The sequence below is a fragment of the Psittacula echo genome, assembly GCF_963264785.1.
Source record: "Psittacula echo genome assembly, chromosome: 9".
Taxonomy (NCBI): domain Eukaryota; kingdom Metazoa; phylum Chordata; class Aves; order Psittaciformes; family Psittacidae; genus Psittacula; species Psittacula echo.
In genome coordinates, this window is record NC_137745.1 from 6172847 (window position 1) to 6199324 (window position 26478).

General features: G+C 44.9%; 1 protein-coding gene across 2 annotated transcripts; it reads right to left on the minus strand.

Moving 5' to 3' along the window:
* Window positions 1-3826: 3826 nt before the first annotated feature.
* Window positions 3827-26062, minus strand: CARD19 (caspase recruitment domain family member 19). 2 transcript variants are annotated; one of them, XM_080625245.1, is made up of 7 exons: window positions 25807-26062; window positions 21223-21494; window positions 14516-14658; window positions 12449-12602; window positions 8464-8523; window positions 6574-6645; window positions 3827-4203 (listed from the first exon to the last, which is right to left on the minus strand). In XM_080625245.1, the coding sequence occupies exons 2-7, from the start codon at window positions 21383-21385 to the stop codon at window positions 4091-4093; spliced, it is 705 nt and encodes a 234-aa protein (XP_080481371.1). In that variant the 5' UTR covers window positions 21386-21494; window positions 25807-26062; the 3' UTR covers window positions 3827-4090. The 2 variants fall into 2 exon arrangements, with proteins under 2 accessions (XP_080481371.1, XP_080481372.1); XM_080625246.1 differs by lacking the exon at window positions 8464-8523.
* Between the last annotated feature and the right edge of the window lie 416 nt (window positions 26063-26478).

The window sequence follows — 26478 nt, forward strand, 5'->3', positions numbered from 1 at the left end:
TTTAAAACCCCAGCACCAGGGAAGTGGATGCTCAGTGTTAGGAGCTCATCCTCTCCTTCCCCTGAGACTCCTGCACAGGCTGCACAGCAGAGCAGGACAGTCCCTGGTGGGGGCTGCAGCAAGTCCTTGTTCAAGGCACCTCTGTGGAGCACGGCTGAGGCTGGCAAAGGAGCCAACTGCTTGATAACCCGCACACTCCTAGAGAGCTCAGCTCCCCCCTGCTCAGCCCCCTGCTGAGAGCCACATCCAGCCCTCCAGGAGCATCGCTGGCACAGCAGCCACTTGGCTCCTTTGCCCATAATGCATCTAAAGGCACAATGCTGCAGGGAAAAACAAGACGTTCTACTTCTTCAGCCAGTGCTGCACAAGGTGAGGAGATACGCTGAAAGCACGGCTGCTTTCTATTAGCTCCTGTACATCTACAGTCTGCAGCATGAGAACCATGGCATCCACATGGACGGCCTCTAACATCTGCACACGTAACCACCTACTGAATTTTACATAGCCAGGGCAACTTCCACGCACATGAAGTAAAGCACTTACCTAAACACCAGTACACTTTCAGCAGCAAATGCCAAGCTATCCTTGACTTGACAGGGAATCTGGAATTCTGCAGCTGGACAGGCTCATCCAAGACCCTACTTGATTTCTTTCCAAGTAAGTAACATTGCTTGCCTCGGAAGACCCAACTCCCAGGTGGGTACACACAGGCTTCTGCAGGAACTGAAGATGGAATTAAAACTTCATGTGCTGCCTGCGTGCGCTGCACAGATGTGTTTGTGGAGAGCTGCATTAAAGCTTGGCATTTGCTTCTGAAAGAAACACCTTCCAAGAAAAAGAACATGTTCCAGCCTATGCACTTGCCAATTGTATGACTAACCTGACTTTTACTTTTTAAATTAACAACTAGCACTAGTAAAGGAACAGACTATTTTCTACTCTTTGCTATCAGGTCCTTTGACTGACTAGACTTATTCTCCCCCTCTCCTCCCAGCCCTAACCCTGCGTTAACCCTGAATAGCTCATCCTGATCATTTGTTTTTTCCCTGAGAGGCATCCTTATCTTGAGCAATCTCAGAAAGCGAAAAAACAGCCATAACCTTTAATAAACAATCCTACTCCATATGGTCTTCAAGGCTCAAAAAAGCCACTTGGTAAAGGAACTGGGAGGACCATGCACAGCCAGGGTGCTCCTGAGGCAGGTTCCTCAGCCCAAAGGGGCACCCCTGGACGAGTCAGTACAGCAGATTCTCACCTTCAGATTAAATAAGGCACTGGTAACTTCTGTAGGTTTCAGTACCAGCCCACAACAATTTGCAACCTGGTATTCAAAGGGTAGCATGGTGGATAATCTAAACAATATGCTCAGCAGCAGTAAGGCCTCTTTCTGCTTCAGGATGAGATGTGACTGGTGTGATTACTCTGAACACTTATGTTTTTTTGTATAAAACGGAATACCATTCCTCTAATGAGGTTTCAAAGTTGGCTTTAAGGCAAAGATTTAAAACCCCATTTAGATTTCAGATGTATTTTTTTTTCCTAGTCCCTTAAAAAGGAGCTGCTATAGGAGGGAAGCAGCAGCGGGGAAAGGAACATTTCGTTTGAAATGTTATAAATTAGAGCTGCTTTGCTGGAGAAAAACAACAACCTGTTGTCAACTTAAACACAAGGCAAGGCAGGGAATAAACAACAGAATGTAATTAAAGCCCTCCCCAAGATGAAGGCAGCACAACAGCAGCTCGCTGTGTAAGCAGGGCAGCCAAGCCTCACTGTTAGCCAATGCTATGGGAAATGCACTCGGCCCAATCACGGTTTTCTCCCTACCAAGAATCCCTGTGGAGATCAGATCGAACAGACACAAGAGCTGGTGGGGAAGGAGCAATGGAAAAGAAATCTAAATCAGCTGCTCTGCTGGTTGCTATTGTGTTTACATGGCATTTGTCTCACTGCTCTACACTGCAGCAATCAGGCTATTAAGTGTTTATAATATCTCTGGCCTGGTGCTGATCTTGGGGCACATCTGCAGGTCTGCACAGAAAACTCTCTTGGGGAGCGGCTGTAGTTGTGTCAGTAACAGGCAGACCAGCTTTAATGTGGCTGGTAGAGGCACCATTCGCAGTGTAAACCCAGCAACTGGATCAACATCTGACCAGCTGGGTCAGAATAAACACAAACCAAAGAGCTCGCGCTGACCTGCAGCATGGCTGCAGTGTTATCCCTGTAGCCTGTCTGATTTCACTGGGGTGTTTCAAGATGAGCTGCACTCACACCGGCGACAGCCATGAAGACGTCTGTTCCTGAGATGAGACCTAACATACTCTGGCTGCCTCCACGTGGGGTTGGCTCATGTCCCAACCACACCCCAGTGCCACAGGTAAAAATGTTTTATCAGAAGAGTAAAATCAGGGTCCTCTGAGCCCTTTTTCATTTCTCAAGACATTTCCCACAAATACTCTTTGAGTCTTTTATTTGAAAATTTGGCTGTGTACCCAGCTCTTCCCATGCACTAAATGCTCCTTACTACATCAGGCAAGTGTTGTCCTGGCAGGAAATACACTTATTACAAGATGACCTGCTCTGGAGAAGATCATAGAGTAGTTTGGGTTGGAAGGGACCTTCACAGGCCATCTAGTCCAACCCCCCTGCAGTAAGAAAGGACATCTTCAATAGATCAGGTTGCCCAGAGCCACATCCAACCCCACCTTGAATGATGGTATTTTCATAGCATGAAGGAAGTTCAAAGCTGGAAGACAATTTTCAGTCTGACCATTTGGAGAAAACCATTCCAAATGACTGAAAGTTTCACCTGCAATCCTCCAACGCATAATAACTTGTGATGGACCTGCAAACTCTACTGAGTTGACATCTGATCTGATCTGGAAATCAATTTGTTCAGTCAGTGAATGAAGAGCCACAAAGCATCTTTCTCACCAAGTACAGGATCATGGTTTCCCCAAGCTCCTTATGCTCTTGAGGTGGTAACTGAAGAACTATCCACTGAAAAGGTGATTTCTCACAGCCAGTTCAGAACTACTGCACCTCCCAGCTAGAAGACGAAGGCCATTTGTACTGAGGTAGGCAACAGCAAGCTCAGAAATTCCAAGCTTCTTCACTTGCAGCCCTGCTCCCTGCATCCCCCTTAAGAATTTCAGACTTAACAATGGCTTCTGCAAATTCTTCAGGTTTCAACTCACAGAATTAAAACACAACATCATCAAATGACACTGTGAACAACCTCAGGCTCTTCAAGCAGACGTATTTCTGGCCACAAAACAGCCCCGTGTCATGGCACTGAAGTTCCTGCACAGTATCTTGGATCATTGCAGTTTCTTCAATACACAGACTGCAAAACACTTCACTGGAAAAGCTAAATACATCTGAAAGATCTTCTTGGTAGTGCTTCAGATCAGACATTCCAGCCCCTGGGACCCTCTGCGGGCTGGGCACTAGGTCTGCACCAGCTCCAGCACATTCTAACCACAGCCAGCAGGTGAGTGCAAACATGAACAGTGCAGGCTGGGGTGAGGCAAGACAAGGAGAATTAAAAGACACAAGTATAAGGCATACACAGAGGTAACTGGCACTGATACACTTCATAGGTGCTAGTGCCTGATTGAGCTCAGGCAGTGCATCTACACAAAACAGACAATCCTGAGATGGAAATCCATTTCTTAGTAAGGCTTTGAGTGCATTTGTTTCTTTTTAAGTGCTTTTTTTAAGTTACTTATCACAAAAGACAGGCTAGCATTCTTTAAACAGTTGTGATCCTTCATTCCAGTATAAAACACATAAGCAAACATGGCTTAAGACCCATGATCACTTAGGATGTAATTTTAAAGTCTGTATTAAAAATATTTTTTTTATCCCAATGATAAATATTTTAAAATAAGCATTTACAAAAATAAATAGTCCATTCCCATAAGGAAGGACATATATAGCTGAAATTCTGAATACATCTTGAGGCAACACAATTACTGATGAAGCTAGTTAATAAAATCTTTGGTATGAGAGCATAGTACATTAATATTCATGCACCGTTGTCTTCCCTTGGCAGGCATACTGTACAGTCAAGTGAAGAGGCAGCTCTTCCTTAATTTCTTGATCTGTCTTCCAGATACAACATACAAATATTTCTAACGTGTCTTCCTATGATAATAGGAGAAAAGCCCAAGATTCTCCTGGCTCTCGCTACGACTTTCGTATCTAAAACAGAATGGAGAGGGGAGGAAAAAGAGACAGTGAGCACACATGAGTTTCATTCCAGCTCATCAGCAGCATCTACAGGAAATAAAAATCAATTTAAAAAAGCACTCTAGAGGAAAGCCCACTTCCTTCAATACTGTACACATCAACTGCCAAGACAGGGTAACGATGAACCTGTTTGGATGCATCACTGCAAGGTCAGACACATGAAAAGGAGATTGCTGAGCTGGGGAAGGGGCAGCTTTACACTGACCATGGCACCAGATGGTGCAAGCCTGGAGCACCACATACAGGTCTGGAGGCCCTGTTACACATGGGGCTTTGAGATACTGCAAAGATACGGGAAAGAGCCTCAAAAACTGGAAAAAAAAAAAAAGCCTTGGCATAAAACACTTGGACAGACTGGTCAGTGATTTTAGCTAAAATAAAGAGTGAGCTGGCCTGAGGCACAAGGACCTCCACGGGAAGGAAATATGAAACGTCAGCTACGAACAAGTGGGTAAGGGGCTCTGCAGCCTGGCAGGGAAAGTCCTAACAAAAGTGGTAGGCTGGAGCTGAAACCAGTTCAGCCTGAGAAAAGACACCCACTTCTGACACTACGGACAACTAACTGGGATCAAGGGAAGTGTTCAAAAACCATGTAGATGAGGCCCACAGTGATACGGTTTAGTGGTGGTCTTGGCAATGCTGGGGTAAAGGTTGAGCTTGATGGTCTTTTCCAAGCTAGCTGATTCTATGAAGTGATGGTTTCTCATTTTTTGTGGGTTTTTTTTTTTTTTTTGTACGAGTCCCTGAATGGAGAATGCTCCTATTAAATGCTGGTGACTGAACCTGATGAAGGGAAGTGATGGCAGCTAAGGAAACACACCGGTTAGCCTCAAAGGTCTAATGGTTCCATTTCAGCCTTAAACCCTGACTCCATGAACAGTTCAGCTGAGGGACTCTAATCTGTGGATGAAGGCTAACACAGTCCAGTCTCTCACATCACCTGAAGCTCCAACCAGCTCCCAGGGGATGTGGAAGCCAGAAGGCTTGGGTCTGTCTCATAGGATCACAGAATCATAGAATGGTTTGGGTTTGAAAGAACCTGAACTGGTGCTACTGCAGCATACAGCTCTGAGAGAAAAACCGTAAAGAACAATGTCCAACTGTAACTGTTGTACCTGGGTATGAGGAGCAGAAGGCACCAAACCAAAATGGAGTTTGGATTCTGGTCCCCACCTACTGTGTGGAGACTGGCACTTCTCCCAGCACCATGCAAAGGTTCTAGAGAAGTGACACCTCTAGAATCAGCTACCCTCTTCCCCTGCATCTCTCCCACTAGCCTTGACCCACTGCTTTGCTGAAAGTGATCCATGTGGATGCATCAACGCACTTTCTGCTACGAGCCACCACTCTCACAGCAATGCTGGGTGAGAAGGTAGGACTGTGAGGAGGAGCCCGGCTGCTGTGAGGAAGCAGGTGACTTTCAGCTGACAGGGAGAGCTAACGCCCCAAGCCAGACACTGAGGCAATGGCTGTAGCTGCTCCAGCTCAGCAAACTGAGCCAGCGTCCTCCAGCCCTGTGAGTGGGTCATGCTGCAACCAGCTCCCAGGAGATGTGGAAGCCAGAAGGCTTGGGTCTGTCTCATAGAATCACAGAATCATAGAATGGTTTGGGTTTGAAAGAACCTTAAGATCACTCAGTTTCCACCTCCTGCCATGGGCAGGGACATCTCACACTAGACCGTGTCACCCAGCCTGGCCTTGAACACTGCCAGGGATGGAGCATTTACCTCTTCTTTGGGCAACCCGTTCCAGTGCCTCACCACCCTCACAGTAACGAACTTCTTTCTTATATCTAACCTGAACTTCCCCTGTTTCAGTTTTAAACCGTTACCCCTTGTCCTATCACTGCAGTCCCTGATGAAGAGTCCCTCCCCAGCATCCTTATAACCCCCTTCAGATACTGGAAGGCTGCTATGAGGTCTCCATGCAGCTTCTCTTCTCCAGGCTGAAGAGCCCCAATGTTCTCAGCCTGTCTTCATACTGGAAGTGCTCCAGCTCCCTGGTCATTTTTGTGGCCTCCTCTGGACTTGCTCCAACAGCTCCATGTATGCTCATGACAGCTGGGAATCATGACCCATTGCTATAGCAACAGGAGTTCACGTGACTACTGTCTTTAAAAAGAGCCCCTATTCATGGCATCCTCTGTAGGGAAACTATTCATTATTTATATCTCAGCATGCCTGAAGCGCAATTTGTATCCCAACCTCATTAATGAATGATGACGCTGACTCACTCTAAGCCACGTTAGACCAAGAGGCATCCTGCTCTCCTGGCCCACACTGGAGTAAGGCAACCACAACAAAAACCACTGGAGCAGATTACCTGAGTTACAGCAATACCAGAACAACGCAAATCCCGCAGCAACGCTAAAGCAAGCGAGGAAAAATACCGGACCTAAAGGAAACGAAAAAGGAAACACACTGAGACACAAGAGAGCACTGGAAGTTTAGCTCAGTTCCTAAATCATCAATGCCTATTAATATACACAATTAAGTCTATTCAGATGAAGCTAACACATCCATCATTATGTATGTTCTGTAGCTAGTGTAGTATGAAGCACATTTACTACACTGTAATCAATTTTACTACCATTGCTTTGACACCAAACACTGTTTGCTCCAGTTCATCTAGCTATACGCTCTGAAATGTAAGTGAAAGCTTCCTTAGATGTTTTCTCACTCTAAAACTTTGTGCAAAAATCCCTTTAAACTCTACAACAAAATACTAACCATACAGCTGGGACCTCACCACACAGTGTAGTGATTTACTGTATGAATAGCCTCCCTGGGCCAATGCACTGCCTGTGGGCACGAGCACATCACAGGAGACTGCAGTCCCTCAGAAGCAGGTTCTTAGGGTCTTGGTTTTTTCCTACATATGTATTACAAATGCCACCTTCATGCCAAGAACTAGTATTCTTGTTCCTGCTTACAATTCTCTAGATGCTGAAATGCAGAGACACACACACCCCTAAGACAAATCTCCCATGTTTCCTTCATGTGCTTGCCTGGAATTACATGCAGTTTAACACTGATGTTCATTACTGATGCTCAATAAAACCTTTCTAATTCATAATTCTCCACAGAAAAAAAATCATAGACTTATAACTGCTTCTTTATTATTTACTATTCCGTTTGTATTTACTTCTTCACTATGAATATAGCTACAATTGAACTGAATCTGACACTTTAAGGATAAATGTGTGGAGCTGACCATATGGTCAAGGTCACGGAGGAAACAGCAAAGGAGCAAAGATGTGGCTGTTCCTTTGGATGTCATCTCTCAACGAGGGTGGCTACCAGCCAGATGACCGCCAGTCTGGGGACAGCTCTTTCACTGGCATGAGTAAAACCAGAAATGATCTCATTTTCTTATTCCCAACTACTTTCTCTGTTTCACCTGTAATGTTATGTTGCAGTCAGCAACAGCAATGTGAAAAATCTGAATAGCAGTTTGGTGCAATATTCAAAGCAACAACAACACAGGCAAAAATATACACTGAGTTACTGTTTTTCTGCCCCTCGTTTCAGTTTTATCTCGGGGAAAACAGAAAAAAAGTGCACAGAAGGTGCTTTTAGTCTCTCAAAATTGTATCCAAATTACTACATAAACACCAATTAAACTTCAACGACAAAATTGTTCACTATACATTTTGAAAATGTTCCCACTTTCAGAAGTTTAATTCCTTTTCAAAATATTTTTCAGTGAATAAAATATTTGCCTCTATAATCTGGGCACTGAACAGAGGAAGGGAAAAACTTAACATGTTTTCCTAAGGAAAATGTACTTAAGTTCACCCTTGCTCATCTTCCTTTCTATCTCTGGTTTCAAATTATCTGTACTTATATTGAAAACTTAAAAAAAATTAAGAATGTTTAAATTTACATTAAAAAATTATTGATGGCCTTATGCAAAATGTTAGCAGCAGCAGCTGAATAGACCTTGCTGTTCAAGTCCTGAACAAATCATAGAAAATTATGAGTTTAGCTATAACAGTAAATATTGATTAAGCTCTACAGTCTCTTGAATTTCCTGGCATTGGTTTCCACAACTGCAGTTCAGTGCATTTTCCTCCATTACTTCCACTTAACATATGACAGTAAAGGCATCATAAAACAAACAGTTACATGAAATGCAAATTACATGATAAAATAAATTGCATCATAATCTGAAAAGCCATTCCATCCGGCGACACTGTTTGCATTTATTTACCCCTGTCATTTAGCATATATTTCTCCTTGTCAGTGTCTATCTCTGTGGAATCTGTGGTTTCTAGAAATAAAAGCAACACATGAAAGGTTAGTATTTGGCTCAAGCAAACAAACATAATCAGTACATGCAAAACAGTGCAAAATGACACATTTCAGAAAAATACCCAATTTGGACATGACATATAAGCCCCTCCAATGGTAGATCATTGCTAAAGTTAAATCTGGATATGCGCTGATCAAAAGACACAGGCACACAGTCATTTGAATAGATAAAAAGCTGCAGCAACAACTCTGATCTGGTAAAGCACTAACCACATAAGTAACGTTACACTTGATCCCAAATGAGGAAAACAGAAGCCAATCCCTTCAGAGTGCCAGAAATTTTCATTGTAATAAATACTAATGATCTGTTAATATGTGCTAATCTGAAAACACTCCTGTAATTCAATGCATTGCCATTCTTTCTGTTCTTGAGTAAATCTCTGGGCATTGATGCACCTGCAGATAAAGCACTTGGAACAAAATGCTTGGTGCAGATTATTGATCTAAATTCTGGGTTTGGTTAAAGACACATTCAGCATCTATGAAAGTCTGCAGGCTCCAGGTGGAGATAATCCGGCGCAAATAATTTTTGCCTCTATCTCTGTGCAAATTCTAGTAGAAAAGGAGGTTGACCTTAAGAAAAAGCGCTCAGTAGTTCCCAGCAATTAAGGAGTTTCTGCTTTGGACAGAAAGACATGGAGCTCTTTTAGAGGTGCCTTTGCCATATAGATGTGGAAATAACTACCTGCAGAATGTATGCAGCACCGAAGAACACTGCTGTCACCATAAATAGTAGAGAAATGATCTTCCTTTAATGCATCATGACTCTGCACAACTTTTTGAGCCAAGCCTCTTTGTGGTCAATAGGGTTAAAAAAAAAAAGGTTAAGAAGTGAGAGCTGCAAATCTGGCAGTCAACAGGGCAGAATTTGAGACTGTTTGGCGTCAACTGATCTCCTTCTTTTACATGACAATCTGGAGCTAGGAAAGGTGCCTTGGAAAACCACCTTGGACACCAAGTCAGCACAGGGGACCTGCTGCCAGCCAGCACTGGTGGTGAACATCTACCTCCCATGCTAAATGCATCCCCTCAGGGGATGAGGCACATGGTGTTCAAGCAGAACAGAAACACCTGAAGCACTTTGCTGCAGAGGCTGAGACTCACTGAAGGGGAAAGAATTGATGCAAAGCCTCCGCGGCACAGCCGAGATCAATGGCAATCCTACACAGCCTACCCATTTTGAGGCATGGCCTCCCTATGTACTTCAGCTAAGAAATCTTCACACTTCACAGCACAGCCAAATCTCTGCACTTTTGTAAGGCTATCACTGCGGAGCTAATCTTTCTAGTCTATGTCAGCAATGAGAGAAATAAAAACACTTTCTGAGTCACTAGAATGATCCTGTTTGGCTCCAGCAGCCTGGAAGCTGCCCGTACCATGGGCCCTACCCACCCTCTAGTGGAATTCTGAGACATTACTCAACACTTCACTTGCACTATATTAAACTGGAGGCAAAGAAATTTTGTTCTAGCACAAATTTTAAAGTTGCTTTTAAAAAAAATAAAAATAAATCCAATGCCTAGAGGGTCTACAGGAAACCTGGAGAGGGGCTTTGGACAAGGGCCTGTAGGGACAGGACAAGGGGAATGGCTTGAACCTGCCAGAGGGGAGACTGAGATGAGCTCTTAGGCAGAAGCTCTTCCCTGTGAGGGTGCTGAGGCGCTGGCACAGGGTGCCCAGAGAAGCTGTGGCTGCCCCATCCCTGGCAGTGTTCAAGGCCAGGCTGGGCACATCCATGCTGCATTTGACTAATAACTACTCCTGTGAATAACATCAGAGTAACATAAAAATTGTACGTTAGCGGTCTGAGGACAATGCATTCAATAATCAAATTGTCCAAGTTCACTTAAATGAGAAATAGCACCTCATATTAAAATGAGAGCTTTTCCTGAAGAATAAAAGTGTTTGTAGTTTTAGCTTAAAATGCTGCACATTTACTGACCAACCCGGAATGCAGACATCTGTTTTAGTTACAAACATATTAACACAACTATTTCACTATTTCCCCCTCAGGTCAATATGAGGAAACTGCAGAATCTCAGCACGTAGTGGTATTTTCACTTGGTTATTTAAACAATTCTCACTGTTCTGAGGATGGTGACATAAGGGAGTGTAACAACATGCAGATCAACATGGTCACAGCTATGCTATTTCTAGCACCCAGCTGAATTCAAACCATCTATATGGGATGTAGTCAGGCTTTGGCTACTGCATACCAGTATGTTAATACACATTTTCAGAAATGGCTTGTAGAAGGTATTATTGAACATTTAACACGGCTTAAACTCTTACACCATCAACACACTCTTTAAGTTCCTTTCTTAGTGACTACACTAAGATTGTTAAGTTGTTTTCCATTAATAAAGGCTGTCTGCTGCCTTCTAGTCAGGCTGGCAGACAAACTTGTTGCTCTTGAGCTCTACCTGAGTAAAAGTAATAGATCCAAGACTATTTGATTTAAGAGCCTGCTCCCTCAAAGGGCATGACCTCTGCAAGGTGAGTATCAGATCAAAGGCACTATCTTAAAGCTGCTGCAAAGCTGAATCAACTGGGATTCATGTTCATCTGAGAGTCTGAGACAGGGATGGCCCCAACTTTCCCAGTTCAAGAAAGTTCACGTATGGATCTGGAGACCTGGGTAACTTTGCAGCCTCCCTGTATAGGCAGGACGATGGTGCAGTCTTCCACTGGTACATATCTGTGCTGAGTAGAAGCAAACCTCTTCCTTCAAAATGAAAGGCGAAACGAAGCTAGACAATGCGTATCTTCAAAGGTAATTACAATTTACATGTTATTCTCACTCCAGAAATAAAAGAGGTCTAACCTATGGACTTTTGGTGTAAAGGTTTGAATCTCAATGGAGTTTTTGACTCACGTGTCTAAAATAGCCCCTGGCACCTAACTGTGAAGTTTCTTACAACTAGAAATCAAGTGACTGGTGAAGTATTAGAGCTGTTAGATACTTTACAAGGATTTCTTAAACTGCAGTCCCTCTGCAGCTTCATTAACTGAAATGTGGGAGCTTTCCCTCAAGCTCCTTGAGTCACTTCAGTACACAAGATGCCTGAACGCATTTCCCATCCATTTGGAACGTTGTGTTTCTCCAGTTCATTAGGTTGGAGTGGCAGGAAACAAAACCAAACCAACTGCGAAACACCAACACATAGCAAGCATTATCCCTGGCAAGTCAGGCTTGATACTTTCCATTGAAGAAAGCAGCTCCTTTGCAGTACAGAATCAAATCTGTTTGAGTCTCAGTCCTCCTGAAGTAGATACATACATGGGGGGGGGGGGGGGGGGGGCAGTTTATGGACATCACTCAGATGTCAGCTGCACAAACCAAACCCTAAATGCCTAACATCACAGTTCATCATGACAAGGGCCCATGAATGTTTGTTCCACTTTAAACTAGATACAACTAGGAGATATATGGATGGAGGGAAAGTCAAGCTTCTGGGACACCAGAGTTTTGAGCTTAACAAATTTGAGCTTTGTAATGTTCTCATGTGCTACTAGTCAAAATAAACACATAGGAAATAAACAAGCCATTAAGAAGCAATGGTTATGAAAAGAGAAACTGTACTTCATAGGAGTTAAATTTCTGTCTTACGTGTTGCACTTAAACTCTTTTAAAGACATCTTTCATATTTCAAAACAATCAAAGCATTTGGATCTGCCCACACTAGTCAACAAATAAGAACTATGCAGTCAAATCCCCTTACAGCTTTTGGAAAATTCCAGTCAGAAGAAATTAAGGTATACCCCAAAAAATACATAAATAACCTAGACAGGTTATTTAAATAATCTAAACCTCATCTGAAATGAGGTTTTGTAGTACACCGATGAGGAAATCCACAACTCCAACAACTTATAAATCAACTTACTCAAGACTTTCCTGCTTGGCAGATCATCATACAGCTGTTCAGCATTGATCTGTAGAGCCCTGTAAAACTCTTGGCAGTGTCTCTCGCCTTTCTTTTGAAGGTGCTTTATGAGATCTGAAAGTCTGGTATGGAGTGATGCCTTTGGATTCCTGAACTGTAAGAGAAAAACACTTGTAAGAAGACAGATGACAACACATCATTTTACAGTACGCCAGGGAGTGAAGATACAGAGCTTATTTTATGTTTTGCTAAAAGAATGGGTCAAAAAGTGAGGGGAACCTAAAGAGGATATACGTGTATTGCACAGCAGTCTTCAGGACACTGAGCTACGTCTGGTTAGCACTGCCTGACAGAGAGCATACTGCCTCTGCCCTTCCTCATTCCTTTTTCTGTCCTGATAAAGTGAGTTACTCTCTGTTTGAATGTGTTTTCCCTGTGTTCAAACTTAACATGGTGCTCACTATTCTATAGTTTGATTCTGACAGCTGTTGATAGAAAACATTAACAGATCTCACAATCAAGTTTTCTGGTTTCAAATTTTCCTGTATTTGCCTAGTAATGATCACCCAGAAAGGTAGTTTTATACTGCTTACATTTGTCCTAATATGTGTTCATTATTCCAATATTGTACATTTCACTGCTTCCTGCACAATTAAATACTGCAACATGTACGAATTCTCAATACTCAGGCAACATGGCAAGCAGCTGCAGAAGAAAGTACCCTTTTAATATAGCCCAAAATGTGATAAATATTAGGAGACCTCACAATGAGAAAGTAAAAATTTACCCTACACATATCAAATCGATTTCAGTTTATCTGGAAAATGATCAAAGCCATTCTCAGCAAAGCACTGTATTTCAGACCAGTACAGTAGATAACCTTTGTTGTATACTTATGATCAACTCCTGCTCTACGGGGACAGAAATGCAAGATACCTTATATACAATACTCCTTATTCTGACAAAATTCCAAAAATTCCACAAGGTGTACTGGATACAGCTGAGATCGGAAGCTTCCTAAACACTTAACACAGCTGACAAAAACTTCCCTGGACCTCTGCGAAAGCAGTTCATTTCTGTCTGCTAAATGCAGAAGTCCCAAATTGCATTTCACAGATTTATGTGTTTATGCATTTTAAGCTCTTGAGGAAATGAGATCTCTCACTGTGCATGTCACATTGTTTATCATAACTGAGTGGCTAGACTGGCTCAGCTGACAATCTAGCACTGCTCTGCACCATCAGAACACTACTCATCCTCATGGAGTTTGATTATGACAAAGCTGAACCTATGTTTCCTAGAGTTACAATACTGCTATGCCAAAACCCCGAGTCTTGTGCAGACAGTGAAGGGAGAGCGGCCTTTCTCCATACATAGTGCCATCGCTGGAAGGTGCTACTAATTCCATTCATGTCCCACAACTCCCACACTTACAGATGGGACTAATGCCGCTTTTCTCTATCTCTACTCAGAGTTATTAATCACATTAATCAGTAACTAAAACTGATTAAGATAATACAGATGATTTTGTGGACACAGCTGGATACAGCACAGATCACCTGACAAGGCTCACACTGACTCATTTGAGAAGGCAGGCATGCAGGGCATTTGGTCACACGATGGGTGCAATCCTGCCACAGAGTGATTATAAGATAGCGTGCGTCTGCACACACAGTGTCAGTCATCATGGCTGGAACTGTGGCATTAAACTACTGATGAAGAGAGTGCCCTCTCTCACAGCACCTTGGCACAGGGAATATGCCAGCCCCATGACTTCTCTCATATGAGAGGCCAGATACAGCTGGTCAGCAAGTAAGAAGTGAGGCCAGGTTGGATGGAGTCTTGGGTGACATGGTTTAGTGTGACGTGCCTCTGCCCATGTCAGGGGGGTTGGAACTATGCAATCCTATGGTCCTTTCCAACCCTAACTATTCTATGATTCTGTAATTTGGTGAGGAAGATTGGCTGCATGTGGCACCAAGAGTCAAGTCAGAAAGAGGGCAGCTGAGCTACTGACCCTTAAAAACAATGCAACATTCAGAGATACAGTAAAATCCATCAATTTACCTTTTCTGCTTCTGCATTGGTAAGAATTTGGGGGTAGACTCTGTTAAGCTGCAGAATAATTTTGTCAACTACTTGCTCATTCAGTCGGCTATTGCTTGTAAGAAAGTACATGTCGTGCTGCAGCCGATGACAATACGATTGATCTGGAGATAAAATAATACAAAGAACAAACCACAGCAGTGAGTTAGCAAGCCATTTTTGAATTCTGCACATTTAATTTTCCTAACAGTGGTTAAATAGCTAAAATAAAATTACCACCATCACATAATTTTAGAAAGCTGAACTATCTGTTAGGGAACCAGAAGATAGCCACGTGCTTTCAAAAACCCATCCACTTAAAATGGCACAAATCTGAATTCCTGGCTGGTCACTTACGCTGCTTTCTCTGTCCAAAGAGAGAAGGTTCTGAACTACTTAGGTGTCAAGCACTGATGGGATATTTAATCAAATACAGCCCTAAAGTTGTTAAATCACTGAAGATGAACCTTCTATCATTTATGGAGTCAGATTATGGAGGTTTAAACTAATGTGTCTTATAAATTTTTTGATGTAAATATGAAATCAGACACTGAAACAGAACTGGAAGATCAGGAACAGCATCTCCGCCAAAGAGCCATCAAGCTTTTTAGGGAAGGACATCAGCCTTAACTTCTTACAGGAGTGGGGAGAAAAGGCAGTCCAAAAGCAGTAAATTTTTGCCACGGAAGTACATTCAAATAAACATACAGTTAAAACACATCTTTCTCTATTAACGCAAACCTCTGCAAATACAGAAATCCAGACCTGCTGTTGTTTCAGGCATCCTTTCCAATTCAATAGCAATGGATTTTGCAGCAGCATAGCATTCCCTATAGCTCCTTGTTTACAGTCCCTAGATTAAGACAGGGACAGACTGGTTCCACAGGTAACTGTGCCTGTATCAGATTTAGAAAGGGAGTGTCTATGACCCTGTCTGAAGTAAGTGCTAGAATGTCAGTACACCACTTTATAACCAAGCAGCATAGAAAACAAAACCAAACCACCCCCACTGCACCCCCAGCATATTCCCCAAGTAAAACAAATGCACAGGTTTATGGTATTTTGGCTACCAGAAAATACACAACCATAAGCCTTTTGTGCCCTGCAATTTAGAGAAGGAAGAATGAAGAAGAGTCAGGAAACTGCCATGATGCACTGCACCTGTGCACAGCCCTTGCCCTTTCTGTACCATGTCTGGGGGTTTTCTGTATTACACTGTCCTTTTTCTGTATCTCTGTAGCACTAACAGTATTTACAGGAAAGGGTTCAGGAAAACCTCTCACTATGACCACCATGCACTGTAACTTCTCCAGTGCCAGTGTCACCCCTATTCAAACAAGAACACACAGCTATTGAGACTCCAAGAGAGCTGTGATTCTACAGGCACAACAGCATTTCAGATAAATTCTTACTTTTTATACAAACCTCATATTATTTCCATGTGTTTCTAATGCCTCCTTTTCAACAGCCCACTATCAAGGCAGCTTTCTTCTGTACTGCCAGAAACATCCTGCCCTGACATACTTGCTGTGCAACCCCCTTTTTTTGCAAGAAGTTGTATGTTATCTGAGTCAAGGTTGAGATCAAACTTCTCCTCTTCAAATCAATACATTAGCATACACAAGAGGCTCTGTCAAGGACCAGGAAACTGTGAACTTTTGTCTGTTCATGTCCCTGCAACTTCTTCCTCCTTCTTTTCCATCTGCTCCATGACTTGTAGTGATTCTCAGTGTCACCAACAACACTGTACCTTCCGAAGACTTACAAAGAAAGTGCACTAAACCAGGGACTTACAGCTAGCAGAGCAATCAAACTTCAGATAATGAACCCCAGCAAGTGCTAAAAGCATGACAAAATTCTGGCAGAAGGAGTATACAAAATAAAATAAAAGCAGGCTCAAAGTGTTACCTCCTTCCCTGGTTCAGGCTTTGCTGCTGCCTTGTCATTACTGATCCCCACATAGGCAGTGTGCACAAGCATCAATTACACCAGTGAAGTTAACTGTGACAACTGAAGATTACAATTATCCAAGAACATCTTCTAAGCAGTGAGGAGTGCTCCATGTCCTCATGGCACTTTCATTTACACAAGCTCATTAAACCACTACCAGTCTTACCGAGGGCTTCGTGCTGTCATCTGAAACTTGGCTCCCAGTGCACGTCTAATGGGGCAGAAGCCTCTCTGGGATTTCAGGGCTGGCTGTGTTTTCTTCCCGTCTAAGCCAAAAGGCAGGAGAGGAGAATGAGATGATGCTTTTGGCCCCTCCGCCTACTGCTAAACTGAGCCTGCCATAGACAGGTCTTACGCCCGGCTCAGGCATTTGCAAGAAACTTCTCACATCCTAGGGGATGCTCCATTTTTAAGAAGCATGCTTCTTCCACATTCCCACAGTCACATTTTGCCTGCCTGCACTTTCACGTCCTCCAAATTACTTAAGTATTTAGGATGGGGTGCAAGGTTTAAAATTGCCTGAAGAGCAGTTCTCAAGCTCAACACTAGCTCAATAAAAGTAGAGCAGAAGTATCTCACCCTTCAAGTATCTCACTTCTCTCTTCTGAAATCTTTTGTCTCTCCTTTAACTCTGAGAAATCTCTGCTCAAACCACACAAGAGACTGCCTTCTGGCAGACCAGAGGAGTGAACCTTCCAATTGACACCAGTGCAGAATTGTGCCCCAGCTACTAAACTTAAAGAAAACAAACAAAAAAGCTCCACCAGTCCTGGTGGCTGGATCGTGGACCCTGCTCTGGAGTGATAAGCATATCTGGAAAGCACATGTGCACAATTCGAAGTCGCCACATGATGCTCCTAGGCCCAGCTTGCCCCAGGAACCCCAGCACCTTTCTTATGGCACAGACTTGCTTCAATGCACTGCCAGCCACTGCTTGGTTACAGGCGTACAAACATAACCATGCCATGAGGTTTTATAATCACGGCAGTTTTTCAGTATTGAACATGCTCATTATTTATGTTTTAAAGTAAGAGAAACCCCAAACAAGGCAACTTCACAACCGCAGCAAGGCTAGTTGATGTGCTGTCACAACTTAAGAATCAAGGGAGTGGTTGTTTAGGATGTTTTGTATATCGACCTTTTATCTCACTGCCTCATAGAGACAACAGTTATTGCAAGAAAAATGCGAAATCTTTATGTTAAGAAGAATCTGTTGCCAAGCACGAGTCACCCCAGCATTAAAAGGACAGTGGTGCTGTCAGCCAGTAGTTGCCTAGAAAGTTCAGAACAGCAGCACTGGAAGGCGAGGTCGATTAATCACAGCTTACAGTACAGGCATGACACTATCAGGCATTAGGGCATCAGAGATTACAAGGGCATGTAGTGCTAGGACAAGGGGAATGGCATTAATCTGCAAGACAGGAGGCTGAGATGAGCTCTGAGGCAGAAGTTCTTCCCTGTGAGGGTGCTGAAGTGCTGGCACAGGGTGCCCAGAGAAGCTGTGGCTGCCCCATCCCTGGCAGGTTTCAAGGCCAGGTTGGACACAGGGGCTTGGAGCAAGCTGCTCTAGTGGAAGGTGTTGGAAGTGGGTTGGAACTGGATGAGGTCCCTTCCAACCTAAACCAGTCTGTGGTTCTGTGATTCTATGATTATTTATACCCCCAGACTGCACATTGGTAGTATCTAACTCCAAATTCGTCATTTAATGTTACTGCAGTTGCACACTCGCCTCTGTCAGAACAACAATTTAACAGGGCTTAATCCTGTCCACATGTTTTGGATGCACCTTCAGGTCTTCTCAAATATGCAGCCGCAGTCGAGGAGTTGGAGGGTTGGGGTTGGACTGAGCTCAGTGAAGAGAAGCAGCAAATACAGCTGAGATTGGATACAATGCCACTTAAGCTTAAAAAAATGTATTTTCCTTACTACGAGAAACTGTAAACTTGTTAAAGAGACAGACAGGAAACTCAAACAGTCTTTGACAGCCACAAGGAAAACATGACTAATAATTCCATGTGTAACAGGCTTATAGCAGTTGTAAGGCAATAACATCATACACGACCACTTTTTTCTCTTACTCAAAGTACAGAAGGCCTCTGGCATACAGCACATGCACACCTCGCTGACATACACAGCCTGCACCTGACCACACATGGAAGGAAAGGAAGTACATGTATGATTAAGAGAGTTAGAGAAAAGCAAGTGATTACTGGTTATTTGTAGCCAGCTGCTCCTCAGACAGAATAAAATACATAAAATCAGGGATAAGGAAAGTGCAAGTAGCAAATGACAGTAACAAAGCAACACACATCATTTTTTACCTGCAGGCAAAAATCACCCTCCCTGCAACCCTTCAGAAAATGACACATCTCATTTGTTCTTTCCAAACAGGCAATTAGGTTTCTGGCAAGGGCTGCAGAATGACCCAGACTCTATACTAAGTGCTAGCATTTTAAGGCTGACAAAATATATTCTGCTCATGGAATTAAGGCTCCCTGTAAAAGCCTCCTTCGATTTACCAAGCAAACAGACAGGATCATCACAAGCTGATAAATTCAAATACAGGAGACACAAACCCCGACATATCTCTCTGGCATTCTCCATAACACCACACATAATTTCTAAACCTCCATTCCAGAAGCCTCAGTGGTATGTGCTGTGCAATGCAGACACAAGCTTTGGCTTCCTGTAAAGCTCCTGGATGATTTTCATTAACTTTATAAAGGTAAATTGACCTTGAAAGCACATGACCTGCCATTTGTATGTGTCCATGCAAACTCCTTGCTGAAGTCCCTCAGGTAAGAGCTTAAAAAAGTCTCTCTCAACAAAATGTTACCTTAACATAAATTTAACTTTTGACTTTTCCCTTTCAAGAGCCCAAGAAAGGGATTGCTGAGGATTCAAAAAGGAATCTGTCTGCAGAGAAAGGGTCTGAGATGACCAGATTGCACTGATTACCAAACGCATCCTAGATGAAGAGCAGCTGGTCTGCTCCTCTGGACTGGAGGCAGTGATACAGAGGTAAAAGACAATGTGTCCCCTCCCTGGCTGCACTCACCCACTGCCACATGCTAGTGCTACCAGCAAGTTAGGAACCAGAAGTCGAGTCTCTACACCACATCACAGAAATGTAGAATTGTTTAGATTGGAAAAGACCTTTAGGGTCATCCAGTCCAACAGTTAACCATCAACACAGCACTGCCAAGTCCACAACTAAACCATGTCTCAAGCACCACATCTACGTGGTTTCTGAACACTTCCAAGGATGGTGACTCAACCACTGCCCTGGGCAGCCTCTTCCAATGGCTGACAACTCTTTTGGGGAAGAAATTTTCCCTAATTTCCAGTCTAAACCTTCCCAGTGTAATTTAAAGCCATTTTCCCTCATCCTATCGCTTGTTACTTGGGAGAAGAGATGGACCACCACCTTGCTACAACTTCCTTTCAGGTAGTTGCAGAGTTCTGTAACTCATCTTTACCTAAAATACCTTCTCAAAATAGAAAAAATAACAAAACAGTGAGCAAAATATTAAAATGCTCTTGATACTAGAATGTGACATTTGCTTATAGGTATTCCCAGTCCTCTGAGCTTTGTAGAAAGGCAGCTCTGAGGAGAAAGACTTGGGGGTGTTGGGTGATGAGAAGCTCCCCATGATCCGGCTTCAGTGTGTGCTGGGCTGCACCCCCAGAGCCTGAGCAGCAGCTCAGGGAGGGGATCCTGCACCTCTGCTGTGCTTTGGGGAGACCCCCCCTGCAGTCCTGATCCAGCTCTGGGGCAGCAGCACAAGAGGGACCTGGAGCTGTTGGAGCAACTGCAGAGGAGGCCATGGAGATGCTGCGAGGGCTGGAGCAGCTCTGTTCTGGAGCCAGGCTGAGAGAGCTGGGCTGGGGCAGCCTGGAGAAGAGAAGGCTCCTGAAGGGGAGACCTTAGAGCAGCTCCAGTGCCTAAAGGGGCTCCAGGAAACCTGGAGAGGGGCTTTGGACAAGGGCCTGTAGGGACAGGACAAGGGGGAATGGCTTTAACCTGCCAGAGGGGAGACTGAGATGAGCTCTTAGGCAGAAGCTCTTCCCTGTGAGGGTGCTGAGGCGCTGGCACAGGATGCCCAGAGAAGCTGTGGCTGCCCCATCCCTGGCAGTGTTCAAGACCAGGCTGGACACAAGGGCTTGGAGCAAGCTGCTCTAGTGGAAGGTGTCCCTGCCTGTGGCAGGGGGTTGGAGCTGGATGAGCTTTGAGGGCCCTGCCAACACAAACCAGGCTGGGATTCTGTGATCTATTAACACAACACCTGCCCCGGTGGGTAACGCTCTCGCTCTGTTACACACACACACACTCAATCACGCTCGCTGGCCGCAGAACCCGGGGACCGGCTCCCGCTCGCTGCCGTGGCAATCACCCTCGTGCCGGGCGCCCGGTCGGGACGAGCGACTCCGCGGCGCTGCCCGGAACCGGCGACGAGGTCGGGGGCTGCAGGGCCAGGTTCCTCCGCGCTACCGCCCGCGTGGGGCCGCTCCCCAACCCAGGGGCCCGCGGGCAGGCCAGGACCACGCAGTTACAGACTCGCCTCGGAGCTGTCGCGCTGACGGACCGAGCACGGGGCGCTGGCGGCAGTAAAACACTCCCCCTGCGCACCGGCGCCTTCTGCTGCACCGCCTCGGCGACCGGTCCCCTCTCGCGGCGCTCTCCGCGGCGGAGCCCCCAGTCCCGCTACCGCCCCCGGCCCTCCCCACCCCACACTCACCAACCATGGCGACGCGGCCCGCCCGCGGGCTGCGGCCTTCCTGTGGGGATGGCTGCTGGGCCGGGGCGGGGCGAGGCGGGGCCCGGAGGAGGCGCCGCCGGAGGAACGGAGCGCCCGGAGTGACGCCTGGGGCTTCCAGGCCGCGTCGTGGCGGGTCAGGCATCACCTTGTCAGCCCCGAGGGGTAAACACGTTCGTTTGTAATCATGGAACCAGAGAACCACGGACTGGTTTGGGTGGAAGCGACCTTAAAGCTCATCCAGTTCCAGCTCCCTGCACCGAAAAGAAGGCCTGAGCTATCTGTGCAGTTTGGAAGTATAAATTTACACTCACACATCTGGGGGGTTTGAAACAATCCATAATTAGTGATGCAGCAATTTAATTTCCCACAAGTAATATAACTGTTCAAAATACCCTGTCTGCATTTTTGCAATATCCCTATGCAGCTTACAGTTTTATCCTGTGCTGCAGCCCTGTGCACTTCTTTACATGCATGATACGTAAGGTAAATTTGACTCATGTCCAAGGAGCAGGGACAACTTCTCTCAGTCAGAGGAAAGCTTGTGGCGAAGCATCTAATTAATATTATTACTATATTAACTTCACGAGGGAAGCAGTACAATGAGATCCGTGCGTTTTAAAACCTCCCATCTGCACAAAATCTCATCTGCATTTACTCGGTGAGGTACGGAAGATGAAACACCCTTCTGCTGCAGGGGAGCGAAGCTGAACCTTAGCTTTGCAAACTGTGATAAAGAGATACATTATTTATTACTGCAGATTTTTTACTGCAAAGACTAGTATTTTTATAATGCATTGGGAAAGGCAGATTTCTAGTATGGCAAAGACACAGGGTGATCTATAATCATGACTTGTCTTGAAGCTATGAAGAAAATGGTTGTGTTGAAGAGGAACAGAAATCTTCTGGAGTGATACAAGGAAAGCAAGTGCCTGGAAAACATAGGGTTAAGATACTTTTAACTGAACTTAGGTGTAACTGTGTTGTAAGTCTGTGGTGTGATAACAGAATTTAGCAGTCTTACTAAAAAGAGTGAATTATTTCTTTCCATGCTTCTAATAAGTGAATTATTTCTTACCATCCTTCTAATTATCAGTTAGTTTGGAGACAGTGACTCCCGAACACCTGCTAGCTTGGGATACCCCTTGTCTGCCCATCCTGTTCCGCTTGCAATAAATTTTGTACGAAGGTCACACTGTTCTGAATCTTTGCCAGCTATCAGAAACTTACAGATATGGCCGGTTTCAGCTAGTTTTGTGATTACTGGGGCACCCAACTGTGTCAAAGGGGAAAAGTGCACCGTGAGGAAGACTGCTTAGTTCATCTTGAAGACCCCTGCCCACGAGGGGTCTGCCATCAGAGGGCAGTGCGCAAGTGCCAGAAGGGAGGAGACTTATGATAATGACTACCTAAAGTAATTGTAAACCTCCTCCCCGCTCTCTGGGGAACCTAATGAATATGCATGTTTGTGTGTAATAAATATCTGCTTGCTTAACCCCTCGGTGTGCAAGTTAGGAGGAGCGAACCCCCTTGCACCCTGCGCTGTAATAAACATACCTGCTTTATAACTCTCTCTGAGTTGTAAAATCTGATTCCGTGCTTCAGGAGGTATTAAAATCACAATAGGCAAACTGGTAGCAGACTGGTACGCAAAAGGCTTCAATCTCTCCTCACGCAGGCATTTCTTATTAAACCAGTTTGCCTATCTTAGGCAGGAAGCCCCAAGCACCAAGGAAACTCAATCACTGCTTGGATGATCACTAGTCCACAAGATCCCGAAAGGTTTGCCCTGTTTTGCCTTCATACCAGCTCACACGCAGCATGCGGAAAAGCTGTACCAGTATCCTGGGACTGGTTAAACAGCGAAAACAAAATGTATGGCCCCTTGGAGTGATGCAATGTCTTGGGAACATGTAGCACTGAAGCTGGACTCAGCAGGTCCTGGCTGACAGGCTGGGACTTCTGAAGCCAGCAGGGAAGGCACCAGTTACCAAATGGAAGGTAAAAAAGGGTTTGGTGAGGGTGTGACTTTGCGCTTGGATACACACTGCACACTCTCATAGGAGAGACAGCTCCAGCGAGCCTGGGAGTTTAAAACAACGAAAACAAAGAATTTGCTGGCAGTTTGCGAGTGCTGCCACTTGGCGGTCTCACGGAGGGATTTCATATCCAGCACAACCTCAGGGATGGTGCTTGGGGCGTGCCAGGGTGCTTCTCGCACGTCCCGGGGCAGCATTTCACTAGCAGGGTTAACTATCAGGGTTAACTTCTCTGATAGCTCGCCTTTGTTGCCAGTGTCTGACCTTCCTTGCCAGGGTGAGGCTTCTATCCTGGCATACCTCTCCAAGGAGAGCTGCGTCCCACCCCAGTGCCATGTCACACACCACTGTGCTCTCTATGCAGGGCCTGAGGAGCTCATCATGGAGACCCTTCGGGTGAGCACAGCCAGCACTACAGTAACATACTAGGATATGCACCTACACTAAGTACTCACTGCATTTCCATTTCAGTACTTAAAAGGGGCCTGTAAGAAAGATGGGGAGAGACTTTTCAGCAGGGCCTGTTGCAACAGGACAAAAGGTGATGGTTTTAAACTAAAAGAGGGGACAGTCAGGCTAGACTTGAGTAAGAAATTGTTTACAATGAGGGTGGTAAAACACTGGCACAGGTTGCCCAGGGAGGTGGTGGATGCACCATCCCTGGAGACATTCAGTGCCAGGCTGGATGTGGTTCTGAGCAACCTGATCTAGTTGAAGATGTCCTTGCTCACTGCAGGGGGATTGGACTAGATGAGCTTTCAAGGTTCCTTCCAACCCAAGCTATTCTATGATTAACAAATGAGATACGTGCATCCTCACACTTCTTGAAAATGTTGGTTTGTATCTCCGTACTACAAATGAAAGCAGCTTTTTTATGTCTAGAAAAAGTGTAAGAAAATGGGTAAAAAAATGCATAACAATATTTTTAGTATTGTCAAATGCTGTGACATTAATGGTGTGTGTCCTTGGTAAGACGAATAAACATCCTGAGTTTATTCCTTTTACCCTCAGGAATCCAGATCTTCTGAACAGCATGAAAATAGATCTTTCAATTATTTTCATTGCACATGGAAACCTTGATCATGCCTGCATCAGTGTGATTTTTGGCAATGTACTGTAGAAACAGAAACAGGCACCTTGTGGAAAGGAAATTGCCATTTTATAACTCCTTTTATCATACATTTTTTAAGACTATTTCATATGTATATTAAAACAGTGCAGCAGAGGTGTTGCCTAGTACTGAGAAGCAGTATGGCATGCTGGGGATTTGTTTTCATGCCATTGTGAATTCACTGCAATTTGTGCTCCTCTGAAAAGTTCACTACCAGAATCTAAACCACAAAACTGAAAACCTGGTCATCTTAACGTGACACAGAAGGAAATCTCTAATACAAATCTTAACTGTTTTGTAGCAGATGGCGTTTCTGAGCACAGCAAGTGAAATGGGAGTGAAAATAAATCATCCTGGAGAGCTGCCGGTGTGCAGCACTGTGCACCACACTGCCTGGAGATATTTTTGTCCTATGGACTTAGATAACGACAAAAGTCAGGGGTTAAATATATCTCCTCGTGCCCATGGCACACAAGACTGTATTGCTGCCTGGTTTGCCTTGGAAAGAGAGATCTTAGGGAAGTCACACGGCCACTGCAGAGGCAGCAGGAGGAAAACCCATCTGCATACATGGGGCACGTCCCCAGGGAGGCACATACTTGGCTGGAGCTGGGCCACTGAATGCCTCCCATGGAATGATCCGTGACATTCAGTACGCACTGCTTGGTACTGGTAACAGCAATGAGTGTATACACACAGCACTCCAAAACCCTTACACGTTTTGAGCCGAATGGTGCTGAGTCTGAAACTGCTCACAGATCGAGCGGCACTGTGCGAAGCCCCCGCTTCCTGCTGATGGCAGGCAGAACTCCTTTCTGAACTTGGTGATTCAGTTCAGATTTCTCTCTCCTAATTTAGTGGCTGAGCGGAGGGTTCTGCCCATGGGTATTCTAAAGGCCAGCAGCTGTATTTCCTGGTTAGCTAAACCCCAAAGCCATTGCTGTTTCCTCCCTGCTGAACCAACCATTTGTTTACTTGAGTGAATGATTTGATTTACTAAATATTACCCTTCTACTGGCAGCACGGGCACATAGTGTTTTCTTGGTCTGTCTGTTAGTTGTTAAATCACAATATGGTTTCTTATTTTCCCACAGCTGAAGAGGACTGGATCTCTTTAGCAACAAATTAAATCCAGATCATGCAGTTCCTTTAACAAAGTCTTTCTTTGTGTCTAAGAAAATACAATGAAATAGTGCTTAAAAGCTCAGATTACACACTGAGCTCCCTTCAGCAAGCTTTAGCTAATCGCTTAGAAAAACTGACTCTTAGAAGGAAAAAACATAGGGAAGGCAGTGACTGGGTGGCCACTCCCGTCGGAGCCGCTGCCTCTCCTGCCTGCGCACTTCTGTTTCTGCAGATTCGGACTTTTCAGACCAGTTGTTTCTCCCAAGTTCCTCGTTACCAACACGCACTTACATGTCTTGTAGAGCATGGTCCATAGGTCTCACGGGTCCGCGGGTGCGCGGTGCCCGTGCAGCCGGAGCGCTGTCCGCCGCGCCCGCAGGAGCAGAAGTTACTGGTGCTGTGGAGAAGCGAAAGTCAGGGGGAAGCCGCGGCTCCGGCTGTGCGCAGGCGGCGGCGGCCTCCCGGCGCGTCCGGGTCAGCGCTGCTGCGTGGCGGCTCCTTGGGCAGCAGCAGTTTGCTGCGGTTTTTAAGGGACGTGTCATCCGCTCTGAAACCCAAGACGTTGGCTCAGTCAAAGTCATGGGATGGATTTGGGTTTTTCGTTTGGTTTTTGGTTTTGGTTGGTTGTTTCTTTGTGCTTGTTTGGTTTTGTTTTGTGAGGGTATTTTTGGGGTGTGTGTGTGCTAATAATCCTTAGGATTGCTTTGCATAGAGAATGGGCAATTTTCTAGTCTCCTTTATATAGTCATAGTATTACAGTTGGTATTCTAGGACAAGCGGAAAGGCTTTAACCTGCCAGAGAGACATTGAGATGAGCTCTTAGGCAGAAGTTCTTCCCTGTGAGGGTGCTGAGGCACTGGCACAGGGTGCCCAGAGAAGCCGTGGCTGCCCCATCCCTGACAATGTTCAAGGCCAGGCTGGACACAGGGGCTTGGAGCAACCTGCTCTAGTGGAAGGTGCGTC